Genomic DNA, 18,994 nt, shown 5'->3' with positions numbered 1-18,994 from the left:
TTCTTTTAAGTACTATTTTGACAGAAAGCCAACATAAGGGATCCCTGCTCTCAGGGAACTAAGAACTCATTTATTTAAGTGAAATTAATAAAAGGCATCACAGACCAGAGTATCTTAAACTCAAGAAACTCCAGAGCTCTATAATCAGATCTATAGACCTCAGTTTAAATAACAGTGCATCAAAAGTTTACCTAGTTACTTGGGTCCCACACAATGACAAATTCAGTGCAAACTTGTGCGATCTATTCCGAACCTACCAGCAGTGATGGCGTCTCACTGCCAGCCAGCCAGTGAGAGATACATTTTCAAAATCCCATTTTGGTCTGCCACCTGGGACTGCTTCCAATACCAACTGTTTAAGACACATTCCTCTGAAACAAACTCTGAGAGAAGAGTCTTAGACAGCTGGTATTAGAAGCATATGAGAAGTTTCCTGGGGAGTGCTGTAACACGTGAAAAAGGCACAATTGGTCTTAGGGAAGAAACTGACTCAATGATGTTGCAACTGGGGCCTCAGCTGATAAAACATGGAGCCCTAGGGCCGGCCCATGGCTCACTCCGTAGAGTGCGGTGCTGATAACACCAAGGCCACGGGTTCGGATCCTATATAGGGATGGCCGGTTCACTCACTGGCTGAGCGTAGTGCTGACAACACCAAGCCAAGGGTTAAGATCCCCTTACCGGTCATCTTTAAAAAAAAAAAAAAAAAAAAAAAACATGGAGCCCTAGAACCCCTCAGAACTGTCCCAAATGGAGGCAAATTAGGTTGGATCTTATGTCCCTGCAACACACAGTTACTGGCCATAGGACAACTCTGGGAAGGAGTATAACCTTGGGCAAGACAGTGCCTGGGCTAACAGTAATTTCTAATAAGGGATGGATGCAGCTATGAACCATCAGCCTAAGTAGTGGAGAATGGGTACTTGGGTATGAAGAAGAGACCTGAGCAGAATATCCATCACAGTTACACAATGAAGATTAATTAACAGCAGTAATATGCAACAACATGGATAAACCTTGCAAATGTACTAGTAGATTTTTAAAAATAATACATACAGTATGATTACATTTATATAAAGTTATGGCATACAAAATGAAATACTTAATGAAAATGATGAGTGCTTAATGACATATTTTATTGTAAATGCATATACAATTTTATCAAACATCCTTTCAAGCATCTATGGATATATTAGTCCATTTTGTGTTGCTATAACACAATACCTGAGACTGGGTAGTTTATAAAGAACAGAAGTTTATTTGGCTCACGATTCTGGGACAGCTGCATCTGGCACGGGCCTCAGGCTACTTCTACTCATGGTGGAAAGTGGCAGGCAGCTGGCGGGTACAAGCAGATCACATGGTGAGAGGAAGCGAGAGAGCGAGAGAGCAAGAGAGAGAGAGCGATAGAGCGAGCGAGAGAGAGAGAGGAGAAGCCAGGGTCTTTTAAACAACCAGCTCTCGCAGGAACTAATAGAGTGAGATCACACTCAGGTCCCCCTCCCCCAGGAAGAGCATTAACTCATTCATGAGGGATCTGCCCCCATGACTCAATCAGTTTCCAACACTGCCACACTTGGGATCAAATTTCCACATGAGTTTTGGCAGGGACAACACACCCAAACTCTATCAGTGGATATATTTTTCACTAAGGATCACTAAAGAATCTCATTAAGGAAAAAAAATTAGAAATGGTGTTTACTATTTTCACTCACCACTATTATTTGACATTGTTCTACAGATACTCACCAACGCAAGTAGATAAAGATATACAGAAGTATATAAAGTAGGACTGAAGAGGTAAATTATCATTATTTTAATATGATTATGACTGTTTACAGAGAAGCCCCAAGAGAACTAACTGGAGATGGCTGATTACAAAATTAACACTCAGAAATACACAGCTTACTTATATACAAGGACCATGTCTTCTAATAACGTCTAGTTAAAAAAATAATGGATGAAGTTACCTCACATACAGTATCAAGAACAAAAAAATAAAAATTAGGAAGAAACTCAGCAAGAAACATAGGGAAGCAAAAAATAAGTGGAAAAAAAATACCAGGTTCTTGAATGAATGCCCCTTAAATTAGTCTACAAATAGAATGGATCACAATAAAATTAACAATATCTTTTCCTTCTAATTAGATCAATTAATTCAAAAATCAATGAGAGAACAAGCAAGAATAACCATACAAATTCTGGAAATATAGAAGTAAAGATTAGCCTCATCCAATCATTAAAACAAGTTATAGAGTTACAACAATTTAAATATTGTGGTGAATGGAAAAACATATAGATTGATGGAACAGAAAAACAAGTCCAGGAATAGACGTAAATCCATGAAGAAATTTAGTATCAATCAAGCTTGACACTTCAAATCAGTGAGGTATAAATGGATTAATTAGGTGGATTACTCAATAAATAGGACTGAGACAAGTGACAACTGAATAATCATCTGGAAAAAAATTAATTAGAGCCATAATTTACACCTCACTCAAAATAAATTCTAGATAGACAAAGAAGTAAATGCATTTTTTAGGTACTAGAAGAAAACATAGGAGTTAAATTTTTAAAATCTGAGTGTGAAAGATCTTTTTTTTTTTTTTTTTTTTTTTTTTGTCGTTTTTTCGTGACCAGCACTCAGCCAGTGAGTGCACTGGTCATTCCTATATAGGATCCGAACCCGCGGCGGGAGAGTCGCCGCGCTCCCAGCGCTGCACTCTACCAAGTGCGCCACGGGCTCGGCCCAAAGATCTTTCTAAATATGAAGCCAAACCCAGAAGTCTTCAAAGTAAAGTCAGATATGTGTACAAAATTGTACATATATAATTTTTTTGTATTTAAAGAAAATATTACAATGAAAATCATAAGAAAAATAAACTGAGAAAAAGTATCTGCAACTCATATTACAGAAAGAGTTCATTTCTATCTTACAAATTATGAATATAAGCTCCTAAAAATAAATAGAAAACAGCCTAAAGAAAACTAGGCAAAGGGTATATAACAGAAAACACAAATAGCTTCTAAACATATGAAAATATGTTCAACCTCACTCATAAGAGAAACGCAAAATAAAGTTGCAAGACACAGGAAGATCAAAAATATTGATATCAGTACACTGTATTGAGAAGGATGAGGAAAAACAGACTTTCTCATACAATATTGGTGGCAGAATAAATAGATGTTATCTTTTATGGAGGGCAACTTTACCATATCCATCAAAATTACAAATACACAAATCTTTCTATGAGCTTTTTCTACAGTCATATGAAACCATATACAGTCACACACCAAGTAACGATGTTTCAGTCAACGATGGACCACATATACAGCAGTAGTCCCATAAGATTATAATGGAGCTGAAAAATTCCTATCGCCTCATGATGTCGTAGCCATTGTAATGTTGCAGATGACTTTTTTTTTATATAAATTAGTATAGTATAAGTGTACAGTGTTTATAAAGTCTACAGTGTGTACAGTAATGTTCCTGGCCTTCACATTCACTCACCACTCACTCACTGACTCACCCACAGCAACTTCCAGTCCTGCAAACTCCACTCATGGTAAGTGCCCTATACAAGTGTACCACTTTTTATCTCTTATACCATATTTTTACTGTACATTTTCTATGTTTAGATACACAAATACCATTGTGTTACAATTGCTTACAGTTTCAGTACAGTAATATGCCATACAAGTTTGTAGCCTAGGAACAATAGGCTATACTATATAGCCTAGGTGTGTAGTAGGCTAAACCATCTAGGTTTGTGTTAAGTACACACAGTGACAAAATCACCTAACGCCACATTTCTCAGAAGGTATCCCTGTCATTGAACAATGCACGACTCTCTATACAAGTATATTCACTATGGTGTCATTTTTACAGCAAAAGATTAGAAAAACACACTAACTGTTTACCAATAGTAGACTGGTTAAACAAATCATGGCCTAAAAAAAGAAATGAAGGAGTTCACTGTGTAGTGATATAGAACCGCCTCCAATATAAACTACTCAGTGAAGAAAGAAAGTGATAGAAAGTATGTGTAGCACACTACCATTTTTATAAAAAGACTACTTCTGAGGCAAAGGAACTGGATGATCAGAAGGCAAAGAATGGGAGAAAGACACTTTAATTTTCCTTTCTCTTTCATTAATTCTTATGAAATAGTAGGATGACTTACACTCTTTCATACCATTTGTATTTTGTACCATGAACACAAACTATGTATGCAATAAATTTTTAAATTCTGTATTTTCCTTCACATAGAAACAATACTTCCTTTTTCTTAATATAAATAGAAATAAACCATCCAAGCTACAGAAACAGGGTATAGTTTTTAAAAATATTTTAGATAGAATCCTTTCTTAGGGAGCTTGAAAGGACAGAATTATTACGTTGTCATCAAATCCTGTGTCAAGAAAAGTATTTTTCCACAATTGGATAGAGAACAACTAAACAAGACCAAATCCACTAAATCTGATTCAGAATGCAAGTTAACTACTAGAGGGGTTCACAGATGTACTTACACAAACAACACAGTTTTTTTTTAAAGCCAGAAGATGGCGGTGTTACTTCATTAAAGTCTCACTGATAACTACAACTAAGGCTCTTGTTTGTTATTAACCTCCCCCCCCCACACTTCTTTATGTCTCTCTTGTTGCCTTTTAGGATTTCCTCCTATATTTCTGAAACTGAAATAAACATTAGTGGAAAGGAAGATACGAGGAATTCCTCAACTTATAACAATACTATTTTTAAGTTGAAAATAACATAATTAAAATGTATTATAAGGTTCTTGTTAAACATGAACACATGTTTACATACATTCAATCCTGGGATTACACCAAAATGATGCTAAAAGATGAAAAAAAGGATAAACCCATCAAAAAACACACATATATATACACACACACACATATACACACATATATGCACGCACACACCATACATACATCAGAAAGACAAGAACTGGAGCCATCTAAAGGTAGGGATCTCAGTTGGAGCTGAAAATAGGAAGATTACAGAACAGTTTTCACCCAGCAGCCTTACCCCATGAAGGCAAGAAACTGCCCCTTCTGCACCCCAGGAATATGAGTGGTTTACCTTCTGAAAACATTAAGCCAGACAGGATATAGAAAACAGATATATATAAGGTTATGTATCATATCATGCCACACAGATACTAAATGAAGATTTACATGCTGAACAGTGGACTAAATCAGCTTCCAGAACGCAGGCCAATCAGGCAGGTGACTAGGAGATTCCTCTGTGAGGAAAATGACCCAAGAGAAAAAAATCTGCAATCACTCAACCACCCTGTGTAAAGACCTACAGTTAACTTTGCAGTTTTTACTCAGCTTTTTATTGCCTCACTCTTTAATCTGAACAGATGACCAAGTTTACTGAAAAATTGAAAAAAATCTCTAACATGCAATAAAGAGGCCAAATTAACAAAACAGGAGACACCAAATTAATAAACAAGATAGAAAGAAAGAAAAGAAAGAAGGAAGGGAGGGAGAGAGGGAGGTAGAATAGCAGCACAGGGTTGTGGGAGAAGGATGGAGAAAAAAGCAAAGGAAGGGTAAAAATTTTCCCACAAAGTAGAACAAAAGTTTTTTCTAAAAAAGCAGAAAAACTTTAGAAGATCAATCCAGAAGGTCCAACTGGAAAATGAGAAAAAGGAAATATATTATACAAAAGAAATCAAACTTGTTTCTGGCCACAGGGTGGACTAAATAAAATGAAAACCTCACTTTAACAAAACATCTAGAAATGTTGGATAAATTAAATATTCTCTCAAATGCTGAGCTCACAAAAAAATAAAGCTTTCAGTTGCCCTGGAGGAATTTGTCAATATGAGTAATCAAGACTTCCAGCTTTCAATGGCCTTACAGTGACAGGAGGCAAGGCCTTGGGAACCACATGAAGTGAAGAGTTAGAATTGAGGCTCCCACCACCTTTTACACATTTTGAGTCAAAGTATGGGTTAAGGAGGGGGAAAAAAAAAATCAACCTACAGCAAAGACATAACAAGGAAATGCTTCTGTCTAACTATAGACTCTGGAAACTAGGGGGAAAAAGGATTTCCTAAAATCGTCAGATTCAGAAAACACAATGACCCCCAGTTAAGGGGGAAAAAAAACTATCTTAGGCACAGCAAAACACTAAAAAAGAGATCTTAAAAACCAGCAGAGAATGGTATCAACCAAAGGCAAAAGGCAATAAAAGAAAAAACAAACTGTACTTGATGAAAATTTATAAATTTCGCAAAAGAGACACAATATCAACAGAAAAAAAATGGTACCCACAGAATGACAGAAAAAATTTGTAAGTCATATATCTGATCAGGGATTAATAGGATATAAAGAGAACTCCTAAAACTCAACAAAAATAAAACTCAATTTGAAAATGGGCAAAGGACTTGAATAGAAAGACATAAAGAGGATATACAAATGGCCAATAAGAACATGAAAAGATGCTCAGCATCACTAATCATCAGGGAAATGCAAATCAAAACCGCAATCAGATACCATCTCACCTCCACTAGGATGGCTACTACCCAAAAACCAGAAAATAACTTGTTGGCAAGGATGTGGTGAAACTGGAACCCTTGTGCCCTGTTGTTGGGAATGTACTTGTAAAATGATACAGCCACAGTGGAAATCAGTATGGCAGTTTCTCAAAAAATTAAAAATAGAATTACCACATGACCGAGCAATTCCACTTCTGGATTTATATTCAAAAGAACTGAAAGCAGGGTCTGGAGCAGATATTTGTACATCCATGTGCATGGAAGCATTATTCACAATAGTTAAACTGTGGAAGCAAGCCAGTGTCCATCAACAGATGAACGGAGAATTGAAATGGAGCACATACATATAATGAAGTATTAGTCAGCCTTAAAAAATAAGGAAACGCTAACATACGCTACAATATAGATGAACCATGTGAGATAAGCCAGTCACAAAAAGACGTACAAGAGGTACCTCCAGTAATCGAATTCACAGAGACGGAAAGGAGAACAGTGGTCATTAATGGCTGGGGGAGAAGGCATGGGAAATTACTGCTAATTGACAGAGAGTTTCATATTTGCAAGATGAAAAGAGTTCTGGAGACGGACGGTGGTGATGGCTGTACAACACTATGAATGTGCCTCACAACACTGAACTATATACTTAAAATGGTTAAGACAGCAAATTTTATGTTATGAGTATTTTACCACAATATAAAAATGTCTGGAAAAAAAAGGAGGCATAGAGAGAAACAGATTCTCTACAAAGGAATGACAACTACACTGCAGAAGATTTCTCAACAGTGAAAACAAAAACACAATAAAATAATATCCTCAAGGTGCAAAGGGAAATAATATCAAACTAGAATTCTAAAGTATCTTTCAAGAAAGAGGGTGAAATAAAGATATTTTCAGTGAGCTACCCTTCAACAGACATTCAATAAAGAAACTTCCAAAGGATGTACTTCAGAAAAATGGAAACTATTCAAAAGTCAAAACGAATTCAAGGGGCCAGCCCGTGGCTCACTCAGGAGAGTGCGGTGCTGAAAACACCAAGGCCCCGGGTTCGGATCCCATATACGGATGGCTGGTTCGCTCACTGGCTGAGTGTGGTGCTGACAACACCAAGTCAAGGGTTAAGATCCCCTTACCAGTCATCTTTAAAAAAAAAAAAAAAAAAAACGAATTCAAGGAAGAGGAACACAAAAATAAGAAAGATATGAGTACATGTAAACAAACATCATTTGTATGATAGCTATACCAATTATTTTAGAAGATGAAAAGGGAGAAAACAAGAGGAAATATAGTCTGGACAATAATAACATAAGAGAGAAGTTTGATCACAATTAAAGAAGTCTAGAGGTCTTGCATTGCTTAGGAAATACTGTGTTAAATACATTCACTAAAAAATTTTTTAACCACTAAAAATATGAAAGAATAATCAAAAGCAGATGGGATAGAAAAATAGAATATGTACAGAAAAAGTAGCGTAATTACATGGTAGAAAGAAATGCAAATACATAAATAAATGCATTAGTTAAAAGACATATTGGATTAAAATAAACAACAAAAAGGAAAACAACATCTAATTGCTATTTGCCAGAAACATGCCTAAAGTATTCCCACAGAGAGTAATAGAATGAAAAAGGAAAGATGATGTCGCTCTAAAAATATACAAATGGCCTTTATAGTAAGAGCATTATTGGGGATAAAGAGGATACAATGTTTAAAGGTTCCATTCAGCAGGAAGACACAAAAATAGTCTAAATTTGAATACATTTCATAATATAATTTACAAACATTAAGACAAAAATTGACAAATTTACAAGAAACTAAGAAATCTGCAGTCATGCAAGGAGATTTTAACACACACCTCTCAGTAATGAAAAGACAAACAGACAAAAAAAGAAAGTCAGTAAGTTTGAACACCATGAGTAAGTTTGAGCAGAAAGACCCATGCAGAAACCTGCCCCCCAAATGGGAGAACACACATTGTCTTCCAAAGAATTCTCTTCATTTGGTGAGATTAGCGTAACCTTTCCACCAAAACAAGACTAAGAATAGGACCAATATGTTAGGTTATAGGTGAATTTAATTTATGGTTAGCAACAAAATCAATACAGATCAACACAAACACAGTAAACACGTGGAGGATATGATGGTAGATAATCCAGCATCAACAAAGATTAAATACTTATGAATAAATTTAACAACAAATGCATAAAAACGGTATGAAGAAATTAAAAACACATGTCTACACAAAAGCCTGTTCAGAGAAGCATTATTATATGCGGAGTATACATAAAGCAAATGTATTTCACAGGGCCTGGCTTTCCAAAGCCTTGCAGTTTCTGGTTTAGCCTAACTTCTTAAAAGTACATGTAAAATGTTGACCTTGCAAAAGACAGGAAATTTTCCCCAAGCTATAGTCTCTGTTGTAAGATAAAGAATTGTAACACAGCAAGGTTGCTGGCTAAAGGACAGATAAATTACTGATTGATATGTAAAGATACTGGGAAGCTGCTGTAGGGAGAAAGAATGTTTGCTAAAATCATGCTTTTGTTGGTGGATTGACTTAACCTCTTGCAAATTGCATTATGGACTGTCACTTTGCTTGTTTGACTGATGTTACCAGCCTACATTGTTAGACTATAACCCCACCTATGTTAGTAACTTCGTGGTCTGGAGAATAAATGCGAGGTGAGAACCCCAGTTCTTGGTTAATTTCCCAAAAGGAAGGAATGCCTCTCTCTTGAGGGTTCTGGGAGATTAACCTCTTCAGGGCTTCTCACTGCTCAGAAGAGATGGGCTTTGAGTAATCCTTTGCGGCTCCATCACCCAGGGGATGAGGGGTGACAAATCCATGGGAAGCAAAGCAACAATTATAATAGCCAAAAAGCATAAACAGCTCAAATGTCCATCAACTGATGAATGGATGAACAAAATATGGTTATATATACAATGGAATATTATTTGGCAATAAAAAGGGATGGTTACTGATACAATGTACAGCATTAATGAATCTTGACAATGTTATGCCAACTGAAAGAACCAGTCACAAAGGCCACATTTTGTATGATTTGGTTCATATGAAATATTCAGAAGAGGCAAATCCATAGAAACAAAATAGATTAGCAGTTGTCAGGTGCTGGAAGGAGAATGGATTGGGAGTGACTGCTAATGGGTATGGGGTTTCTTTTTTGGAGTAATGAAAATGTTCTACAATTAAGTAGTTATCATGGTTACACATATCTGTGAATATACCAAAAACCACTAAATTGTACTCTTCAAAAGTAAATTTTATGATATGTTTGTAAAGAATCTATATAAAGAAAAATTTTTAATATTTCTAAGACACACTAAAAGAAAACAAGTAATGGAAAGACATAAATATTCTCAGATAAAACAGCTCAACATTATAAAGATATAAATTCTCCCCATAGGCCGGCCTGTGGCTCACTCGGTAGAGTACGGTGCTGATAACACCAAGGCCACGGGTTCGGATCCTATATAGGGATGGCCGGTTTGCTCACTGGCTGAGCGTGGTGCTGACAACACCAAGCCAAGGGTTGAGATCCCCTTACCGGTCATCTTTTAAAAAATAAATAAATAAATAAATAAATAAATTCTCCCCAAATTAAATTCAATTATAAATTCAATGTAATCCCAATAAAAATACAACAAGCCATTTTATGGAGCTGAACAATTTGATTTTAAAACTGTTATGGAAAAACAAACATGCAAGAATCACAAGGAAAGTACTGAAAAAGAAAACCTACAAAGGAATTTTAATGTCTGCCTCACCAGGCATTAAAATATACTATAAAGCCTCTATAATTAAAACATTGTGGTACAGGTGCACAAACACAGACATCGGTGGGATAGAACAGAAAGTCCAGAATTAGACCCAAATACATAAGGAAATTTAGTATATGACAAAGCTGGCATCTCCAATCACTGGGCAAAGCTGGGCTTTTTTATTTTTAATGACTAATTGTGGAAAAATACCCATAACATAAAATTTACCATCTTAACCATTTATAAGTGTACAGTTCAGTAGTGTTAAGTACACTCACACTGCTGTACAACCAATCTCCTGAACTCTTTTCATCATGCAAAACTGAAAGTTTGTACCAATTAAACATAAACTCCTCATTCTTTTCTATCACAGCTTCTGGCAACCACCATTCTACTTTCTGTCTCCATGAATTAGACTACTACCTTGTGTTAGTGGAATCGTACAATATTTGTAGGGTTTGTGTGTGTGTGTGACTGACTTATTTTAAGCATAATGTATTCAAGGTTCATCCATGTTGTAGCATGTGTCAGAATTTCTTGTTAAGGCTGACTAATATTCTACTATATGGATATACCACATTTTGTTTATCCACTCATCTATGATGGAAACTTGGGTTGCTTCCTTTTAACTATTGTGAAAATGGTTGCACAAACAGCACTGAGAGGTCCTGCTTTCAATTCCTTTGAGGACATATACCCAGAAGTAGAATTGCTGGGTCATATGAGAACTATATATTTAATGTTATGTATTTATTTACTTTTGAGTAACCACCATATTGGTTTCCAGTGGCAATATCATTTTACATACCCACAAGCATTTCACCACATCCTCTCTAACACTTGTTATTTTCTGTTTGTTTGTTTTGGGTGTAAAGTGGTATCCCACTGTGGTTTTAGTATACATTTCCCTAACGAACAGTGATGCTGAGCATCTTTTCATGTGCTTCTTGGCTATTTGCATATCTTCACTGGAAAACTGTCTTTTCAAATGCTTTGACAATTTTTTAATGTGATTGTTTTTTTAATGTTGAATTTTTTTAAAAACACAATCACATTAAAAAATAGGCAAGGGATTTGAAAAGACATTTCTTCATATATTTGAAAAGACATTTTATATATTGAAAAGACATTTCTTTATATATTCTAGATATTAACTCCTTATCAAATATACAATTTGCAAATATTTTCTCATATTCTACAGGTTGCCCTTTCACTGTTGATAGTGTCTGTTGATGTACAGAAGTTTTTTATTTTGATATAGTCGAATTTAGCTATTTTTTTCTTTTATTGACTGTGGCTTTGGTATCATATCTAAGAAATCACTAACAAATCCAATGTTGTAAAGCTTTTTCCCTATTTTTTCTTCTAAGAGTTTTATAGTTTTAGGTCTTACATTTAGGTCTTTGATTTATTTTGAGTTAATCTTTGTATATGGTATAAAGCAAGGCTCCAACTCTATTCTTCTGCATATGGATATTTAGTTTTCCCAATGTCCTTTCCCCATTAAATAGCCTTAACACCCTTGCTGAAAATCATCTGTCCATGTATAAGAGGGGGTTTTTCTTTTTTTGCTTTTTGTTTTCCTGGGCTCTCTATTCCATATCTGTCTTTAATCCAGTATCACAGAATTTTGATTACTGAAGCTTTGTAATAAGGTTTGAAACTGGGAAGTGTGAGACCGCCACCTTTGTCCTTCTTTTTCAAGATTGTTTTGGCTATTCAAGGTCCCTTAAGATTTCACATGAATTATAAGATGGGTTTTTCTATTTCTGCAAAAAAGCCATTGGGATTTTGATAGGGGTGGCATTGAATCTGTAGATTGCTTTGGGTAGTACAGATATCTTAACAACATTAAGTCTTCCAATCCATGAACACAGGATGTCTTTCCATTTATTTGTGTCTTTATTTCAGCAACTTTTTGTAGTGTTCATCATACAAGCCTTTCACCTCCTTCACCAAGTTTATTCCTAAGTATTTTATTCTTTTTAATGTTATCATAAATGGAATTGTTTTCTTAATTTCCTTTTCAGATTTTTCAATGTTGGTATATAGAAGTAACTGAATTACGTGTGTTCATTTTGTATCCTACAACTTTGTTAAATTCTAACAGACTTGGCGTTCTTAATAGACTCTTCAGGGTTTTCTGAAAAAGACCGTGTCATCTGTGAACAGGGATAATTTTACTTCCTCCTTTCCAATTTGCATGCCTTTTATTTCTTTTTCTTGCCTAACTGCTCTGGTTAGAACTTCCAGTACTATGCTAAATAGAAGTGGTAAAAGCGGACATCCTTGTCTTGTTCCTGATCTTAGAGGAAAACTTTTGGCCTTTTATCACTGAGTATGATGTTAGCTGTGGGCTTCTCATATATGGCCTTTATTACGTTGAAGTAGTTTCCTTCAATTCCTAGTTTGTTGAGTGTTTTTATCATAAAAGGATGTTGAATTTTGTTAATTTTTTTCTGTATCAATCAAAAAGACAGACTTGTTAATAATTAAATGGTACTGTGTAGTAATCTGAAAAATGACAAAATTAGATCCACATCAAACACCATATACAAGAATAAACTCCAAAAGGATTAAAGAGCTAAATGTAGAAAATGAAACCAGGCAGACACTAATTTAACCAAAGGATCAAGGTAAACATCGCCAACAATAAAACTCTTTGATATAATGCCCTGTGAAAGAAAGACCCAACACCAGTTCTGTGGTATTTTTACCAAAAATTTGCATAAACTCACTCCAATCATGATAAAATACTGAACAAATCCAAATAGAAGAACATTCTGAAAATAACTGATCAGTCCTTTCAAAAGTGCCAAGGTCATGAAAGACAAAGAAAAACTGAAGGCTGTCAGAGAAAAGAGGAGACTAAGGAGAAATAGCAACTAAATGCAATGTAGATAGGGTCTTAAATCAGAAAAATGTCATTAGTGGAAAAACTGGTGAAATTCAAATAAGGTCACAGTTTAATTAATAATACTGTGCCAATGTCTTGATAATTATACCTTGGTTTTATAAAATGTTAAGATTAGGGGAAATGGAATGAGGGATATAATTCTTTGTACTACTTTTTCAACTTTCCTGTAAGTTTAAAATTAGCTTAAAATATAAATTTTCTAAAAAAGAAATACAACAATAATTACACAATTTAGAGTTATGACCATCAAAAGAACTAAAAGTAGATACAGTTAAAGGCGATTTTACCAATCTATGTTGTTAGAAGTCAGTACAGTTCCCCTGGGGAAGTAGGGGCTCATGACTGGAAAGGGGTACTAGGGTGCTAGTAATCATGTGTTTCTGGATCTAGGGTGCTGGTTACATAGATATATTTAGTTAGGGATAATTCATCAAGTGCTGTAATATTATATGTATATTTTTTGAATTTACCATATCTCAAAAAAAGTAGTTTTTTTTTTTTTTTTTTTTTTGTCTTTTTCGTGACCAGCACTCAGCCAGTGAGTGCACCGGCCATTCCCCGTGGCGGGAGCGTCGCCTCGCTCCCAGCGCGGCACTCTCCCAATTGCGCCACAGGCTCAGCCCAAAAAAAGTAGTTTTTAAAAATATGGTTTTATCTCTGGAGGATGGAGCTAAGAATATAAGAAAGACTTTTCTTTTAGAAAATTTTAAAATTGAAAACAACCAAATATTAATACAAAAAATCAGAAAGGCAAACCTGAAACCCTAGGCCCAGAAGAGTCCAGAAAGCAAAACTGGCCTACTTTCTTTTCTCATCCTTACCACCTGCTATGGGTTAAATGTGTTCCCCAAAAGTTCATGTATTGGAAACATGACCCCTATTGTAACAGTACTAAGATGGTGGGAAATCCATTACAGGATTTGAAAGTTAGTGCCTTTAAGAGGTGATTAGATTGTGAGGACTGTATCCTTGTGAATGGATTGATCCATTCATGGAGTAATGGGTGTGGTTCTGATGCTTTTAAAAGGAAAATCAGTAAGGAGGTTAGCCCTCTCCTGCTCAGGCCATTCTCACCATGTGACACCCTGGTCACCAAGAGGACTCTGTAGAGTTCCTACCAAGAACAAGGCCTCACCAGATGTGCCCCCAGGACTGTGGACTTCCCAGCCTCCAAACTATAAGAAATAAATTTCGTTTCTTTATAAATACCCAGTTTCAGGTATTCTGTTATAAGCAACAAAAATGAACGGTAGACCATCTGAACTCTTATCATCTTCTTGAGGATATACAGGAATTTGCATAAGATAATCAAGAGCTAAGAATAAGACAATGTGCAAATGAAGAGCTATCAGACACAATAACATTCACACACAGTGAGCACTAAAAAATATAAACTGTGAGAGCTTCCTATTTTACAAATAAAAACTTTACCAAAAGCCAACTGGTTACTTAAGACAAATGTAGATTAACTGTGCAAAACTGATCAAAGTTTCCATGAGGCACAACACAAAAAATTGCTGTATTCTGCCTACTGCTGTAGGAATCCTAATAAATAACTAAATTGTGGGGTGAGAATTACTCTACCCTTGAGGTAGTTAATATGATAAAAAAAAATTTTTTAATTCTACATAAATTAGTAAGCCAAATTAATGTAATAGTTCTTTGTTTTCATTCAAAGCCAATCTGAGTCAAATCGTTTCTTTAAAGGGTGAATTACTGGAATGAATCTTACACAAACAGGAAGAAGGATTAAATAACTCAGAGACTTCTAATACGGACAGGTAGGTAAGCAGAAAGACAGACAGGTATACATATGCATATACATACCTAGATACATAGACAGTCTGTCAAGGCTCTGTTTAGCAGTTTGTCAGAATTCTTCCATACACATCTAGAGTTAAAAGTGAGGAGAAAAAAATCCTTCTGTGCTATGTTGTCTACTTTGATGACAGAGAAATGTACTATCACTCTTATTTTCAATACACTAATTTGCTGGTTGTATAACAGCATCATAAGCCACAGCATCTTTGACTGTGAAGTACAATGATTTTTCTTGACATGGTACTCTTGTTCTGTGACTAACAACAGACATTGCTATTATTATTGCTATTATATTTTTACTCCTTCTACTTTTTGGAACACTTTTAGCTTTTTTCCCTTCTTTCATTACATCTTTAAAATTTTACGTCATTTCATGATTTCCATATTTACTTTTGGCCTCCTATATTTCATCTTTTATCAATTAAAAAGAACATGTAACATATAGCAAAAGCACATACAGAGCTGTCATTAAAATGATATATTTACGTTAAGTTAGTTTAACAGTCTACTTCTTACCTACGGACATACTTGTTTCTACTCACAGTAAACCAGTCAGTATAATAGAGTCACTTAGCTCATAATCATGATTTAACCGATTAACTGAAATACAGCTGAACTTACGATAGATAGCACATACAATATTACATAGAAATGGTCTAATTTTTAAATTACAGTAAACAATGATGCTAGTAAAACGATGGATGAACAATCGGAAACAATGGCTAATTTTCAAATCACTCACTCACTTCTATTTGAAAGAATTCACAATACTTGTATTTAGAATTCTTTGAGGACTGAGACTATATAATGCCCCTTTGTCAACTGAGTGCCTCACACAATGCCTGTAACATAACAAGCTCTCCATATGTGTCTGCTGAGTGACTCACACAAGACCAGCCAGTGGGGAGTCACCATCTTTCTATGCCTTCTATCTGGCTGCTAGTTTATATCACCCCTAAGAATAAGGAAGGTTAAAAAAAAAGGGCTTCAGTTTAAAGGGATAATAAATGGAAAACAGAATAAGAGAGTTGGAAAATACTCAAAAATAAAATTCTAATTAGATCATTACAGATTATTCCAGTAGGGAAGAAAAGACTTAAAAGAATCTTGCATTTTTTAACACAAAGATGACTTTGGCTACCTTGCTTAAGACACTGGTGATAGAAAACGACAGGAAGATGGAAGGTCAGTAGGAAGTTATTGCTGTCGTCCAAAAAAGAAGGAATGATGGACTTTTAGTAAATTTAACCAATGAATTAATGGAAACCAAAACTCAATATGAACAAGAAAATTACAGAGAGTTCCTAACTGCTCTAAGTAAACCTTTGACAAGGCATATTAATCCAAATAAAATTCCACACAGCAGATGGAAATCATTCAGAAACTGGAGAGCAAGAGAGGTTGCCAAAAAGACTAAAAACAGGAAAATGCAGTAGTTGTTCAAAAAAAGAGAAATGGGATCCTGCCAACTATTGACCATTGAAAAGTTACATGTAATTCTAGACAAGATTCTAGAATCATTACCAAGAAAAGTTTGTGAACACAGAAAAATTAGTAATCAATATACACTACTAAAGTAGTATAGTTTCATTAAGGACATGTAATGACAGATTAAAGTTCTTTTCCTGACAGTTATTAAGCTGATAAGGCAAAAAAAAAAAAAAAAAAAAAAAAAGGCATATAAAATCTCGGTTTTAGTAAAGCAACTGTCATAGTTTCTCATATATTCCTTGTGAAAACTTGGAAATATGTAAGGTAGATAATGAAAAATTAGCTGAATTTCTAATTGGCTGACCAACTTGAACCAAAGAATTAATAGATTTTTTTTTTTATTACACTTAAAAGAGGTCTCTAGCTGGAGTTCAAGAGTTCTGCTCTTAGCCCTGCCTAGTCATATTTTAATAAAAAATTTGCATAAAGGCAATGCCAGCATTATCAAACTTACACTTTTATCAGATATATAGATTTGATATTTATTAGATGATCAAATCAAGATTTTTAAAATGTTTTCTTTTGGGGGCTGGCCTTTATGGGGATCCAAACCCTTGACCTTGATGTTATCAGCTCCCAGGATTGTTTTTAAATGTTAACAAACTGGAAGCAATCTGACAAGATAAAATTTAATACAGACAAATGTAAAGTCCTACCAAAAAATATTCTATTAAAAAATTGGGAGAGCATGGCTTTAAGAACTGGGAGAGCATGAACAAAACAATTCAAGAATTTTAGTTTACTACAAAACCAATAATACAGTAACAGGTAACTTATAGCACTTAGATGCCCAGGACCATTCTACATTAATTTAATTCTTTTAACAACTCTGTAAGACAGCTACTATTATTAACCCCATTTTACTACAGGTGAAGAAACTGACACCCAGAGTATTTACATAATTTACTCAAGGTCACCCATCTACTAACCTGTAGAACTAGGACTGAAACCCAGGAAGACTAGCCCCAGAGTTCACCTTATTAACCAGTAATTATGAATTAACAGTGCGATGTGGTTGCCAAAGAAGCAAATCTACTCTTGAAGTACAGGCTTTAAAACCAGAGAGGTAACTTATGGTCTTCTACATTAGTAAATATCTAATTTTTACTTTGAAGAAGAACATGGATGAACTAAAACAAATCCACAATTAAGCCATCAGTACTGTGAGGAGGTTCAAATGAAAACAATGGCAGAAAAGTTATTAAAAGAGGTTAAAGACTGAGACTATTTTGCCCAGAGAAGAAAAGAATCAGTGGAATATAATAAGTATCTTCAAATATTTGAAAACCCACAATAAAAGAGACAGAACATATACAGCGAGGATACAACTTCCAGTTCAGTAAAATAAATTTTATAAAAATTAGAGCTGTCCAAATATCTTTGCCTCAGAAATTGCGAAACTATGAATCATCTCTCCAGAAAAATATACAAATGCATTTAATTTTGCATAAAATTTCTAAGGGTTCACAAACCTACTTTTAAATCTATTAACGCCCCACCCCTAGAAAATCATGCATGGAAAGGGTTCAAGTATGAAGAGGCAAGTATATTAATTAACCCTTAATATCCATTACAACTAAAAATTCTATGATCTAAAAGAACTTTCAATCTTTGCTTTCTAGTTTCTTCTGAGATCCATTATGACAGTTATTGCCATAAGAGTTTAAAAGACGATAACAAGGACGTACATCCCATTTCAAGTTGTATTGACAGCACAGAGCTCAGATAGTTAAGAATTGTGGATGCAAGGAAAAAACTTGAATGCCCCACTTGTACTACATATTCACAAGAGCTGGGGTGGGAATTACGTCATAAAATGGTAATATGAAGTATTGCACACTAGAAAAATTCAGTTTTCTTCTTTAATTAAAAGAACTAAGGGACCGGCCCATGGCTCACTCGGGAGAGTGCGGCGCTGGTAGCGCCGAGGCTGCGGATTCAGATCCTATATAGGGATGGCCGGTTAGCTCACTTGGGAGAACATGGTGCTGACAACACCAAGTCAAGGGTTAAGATCCCCTTACCTATCATCTTAAAAAAAAAAAAAAGAGCTAGAAATGAACGGAACCTAAAAGTAAGAGTTTAATAAGTCTTAGGCCTTTCTTAACAAATGTTAAGTGCTACATTGCTGAAAATGCAATTGTACTGCCAGAACAGTGCTACAGACACCATGTCTGCCATTAGATTAGACTAGTTCCAGGCACAGGATGTTCGAATAAATAATAAACACAGCCAGAGCCAGTACACAAGTGATAGAATCTGGGGTCTAGGCCTTTGATTTTTCTCCTGGTGCTATTTGAGAATGGACACTACCATTAAAGATTAATTATGGTAATATGATAACGATAAAGCTTTAGCTAAATTATAGGCTAGCTAACGAAATGGAAAAGTAAGATGCAATATAGATGGAACTATTTTATATTTAATTTTGAATAGAGACTGGGTCATGATT

General features: G+C 35.1%; 1 protein-coding gene across 6 annotated transcripts in view; it reads right to left on the bottom strand.

Moving 5' to 3' along the window:
• The window catches only part of TFDP2 (transcription factor Dp-2), a 169,190-nt gene that overhangs the window by 148,804 nt on the left and 1,392 nt on the right, over positions 1-18,994 (bottom strand). The window contains exon 2 of one of the 6 annotated variants that reach the window (XM_063113517.1): positions 15,058-15,121. The exons of the other annotated variants lie outside the window; for them this stretch is intronic. Within the exon in view, the coding sequence (XP_062969587.1) occupies positions 15,058-15,067 (10 nt within the window). The 5' untranslated portion in view covers positions 15,068-15,121. The remainder of the gene's footprint in view (positions 1-15,057; positions 15,122-18,994) is intronic. 6 annotated transcript variants of the gene reach the window in all.

The sequence above is a fragment of the Cynocephalus volans genome, chromosome 11, assembly GCF_027409185.1.
Source record: "Cynocephalus volans isolate mCynVol1 chromosome 11, mCynVol1.pri, whole genome shotgun sequence".
In the NCBI taxonomy this organism is placed as follows: Eukaryota; Metazoa; Chordata; class Mammalia; order Dermoptera; family Cynocephalidae; genus Cynocephalus; species Cynocephalus volans.
The sequence above is the reverse complement of the archived record's forward strand: the minus strand, read 5'-3'. Positions and strand labels throughout refer to the sequence as shown.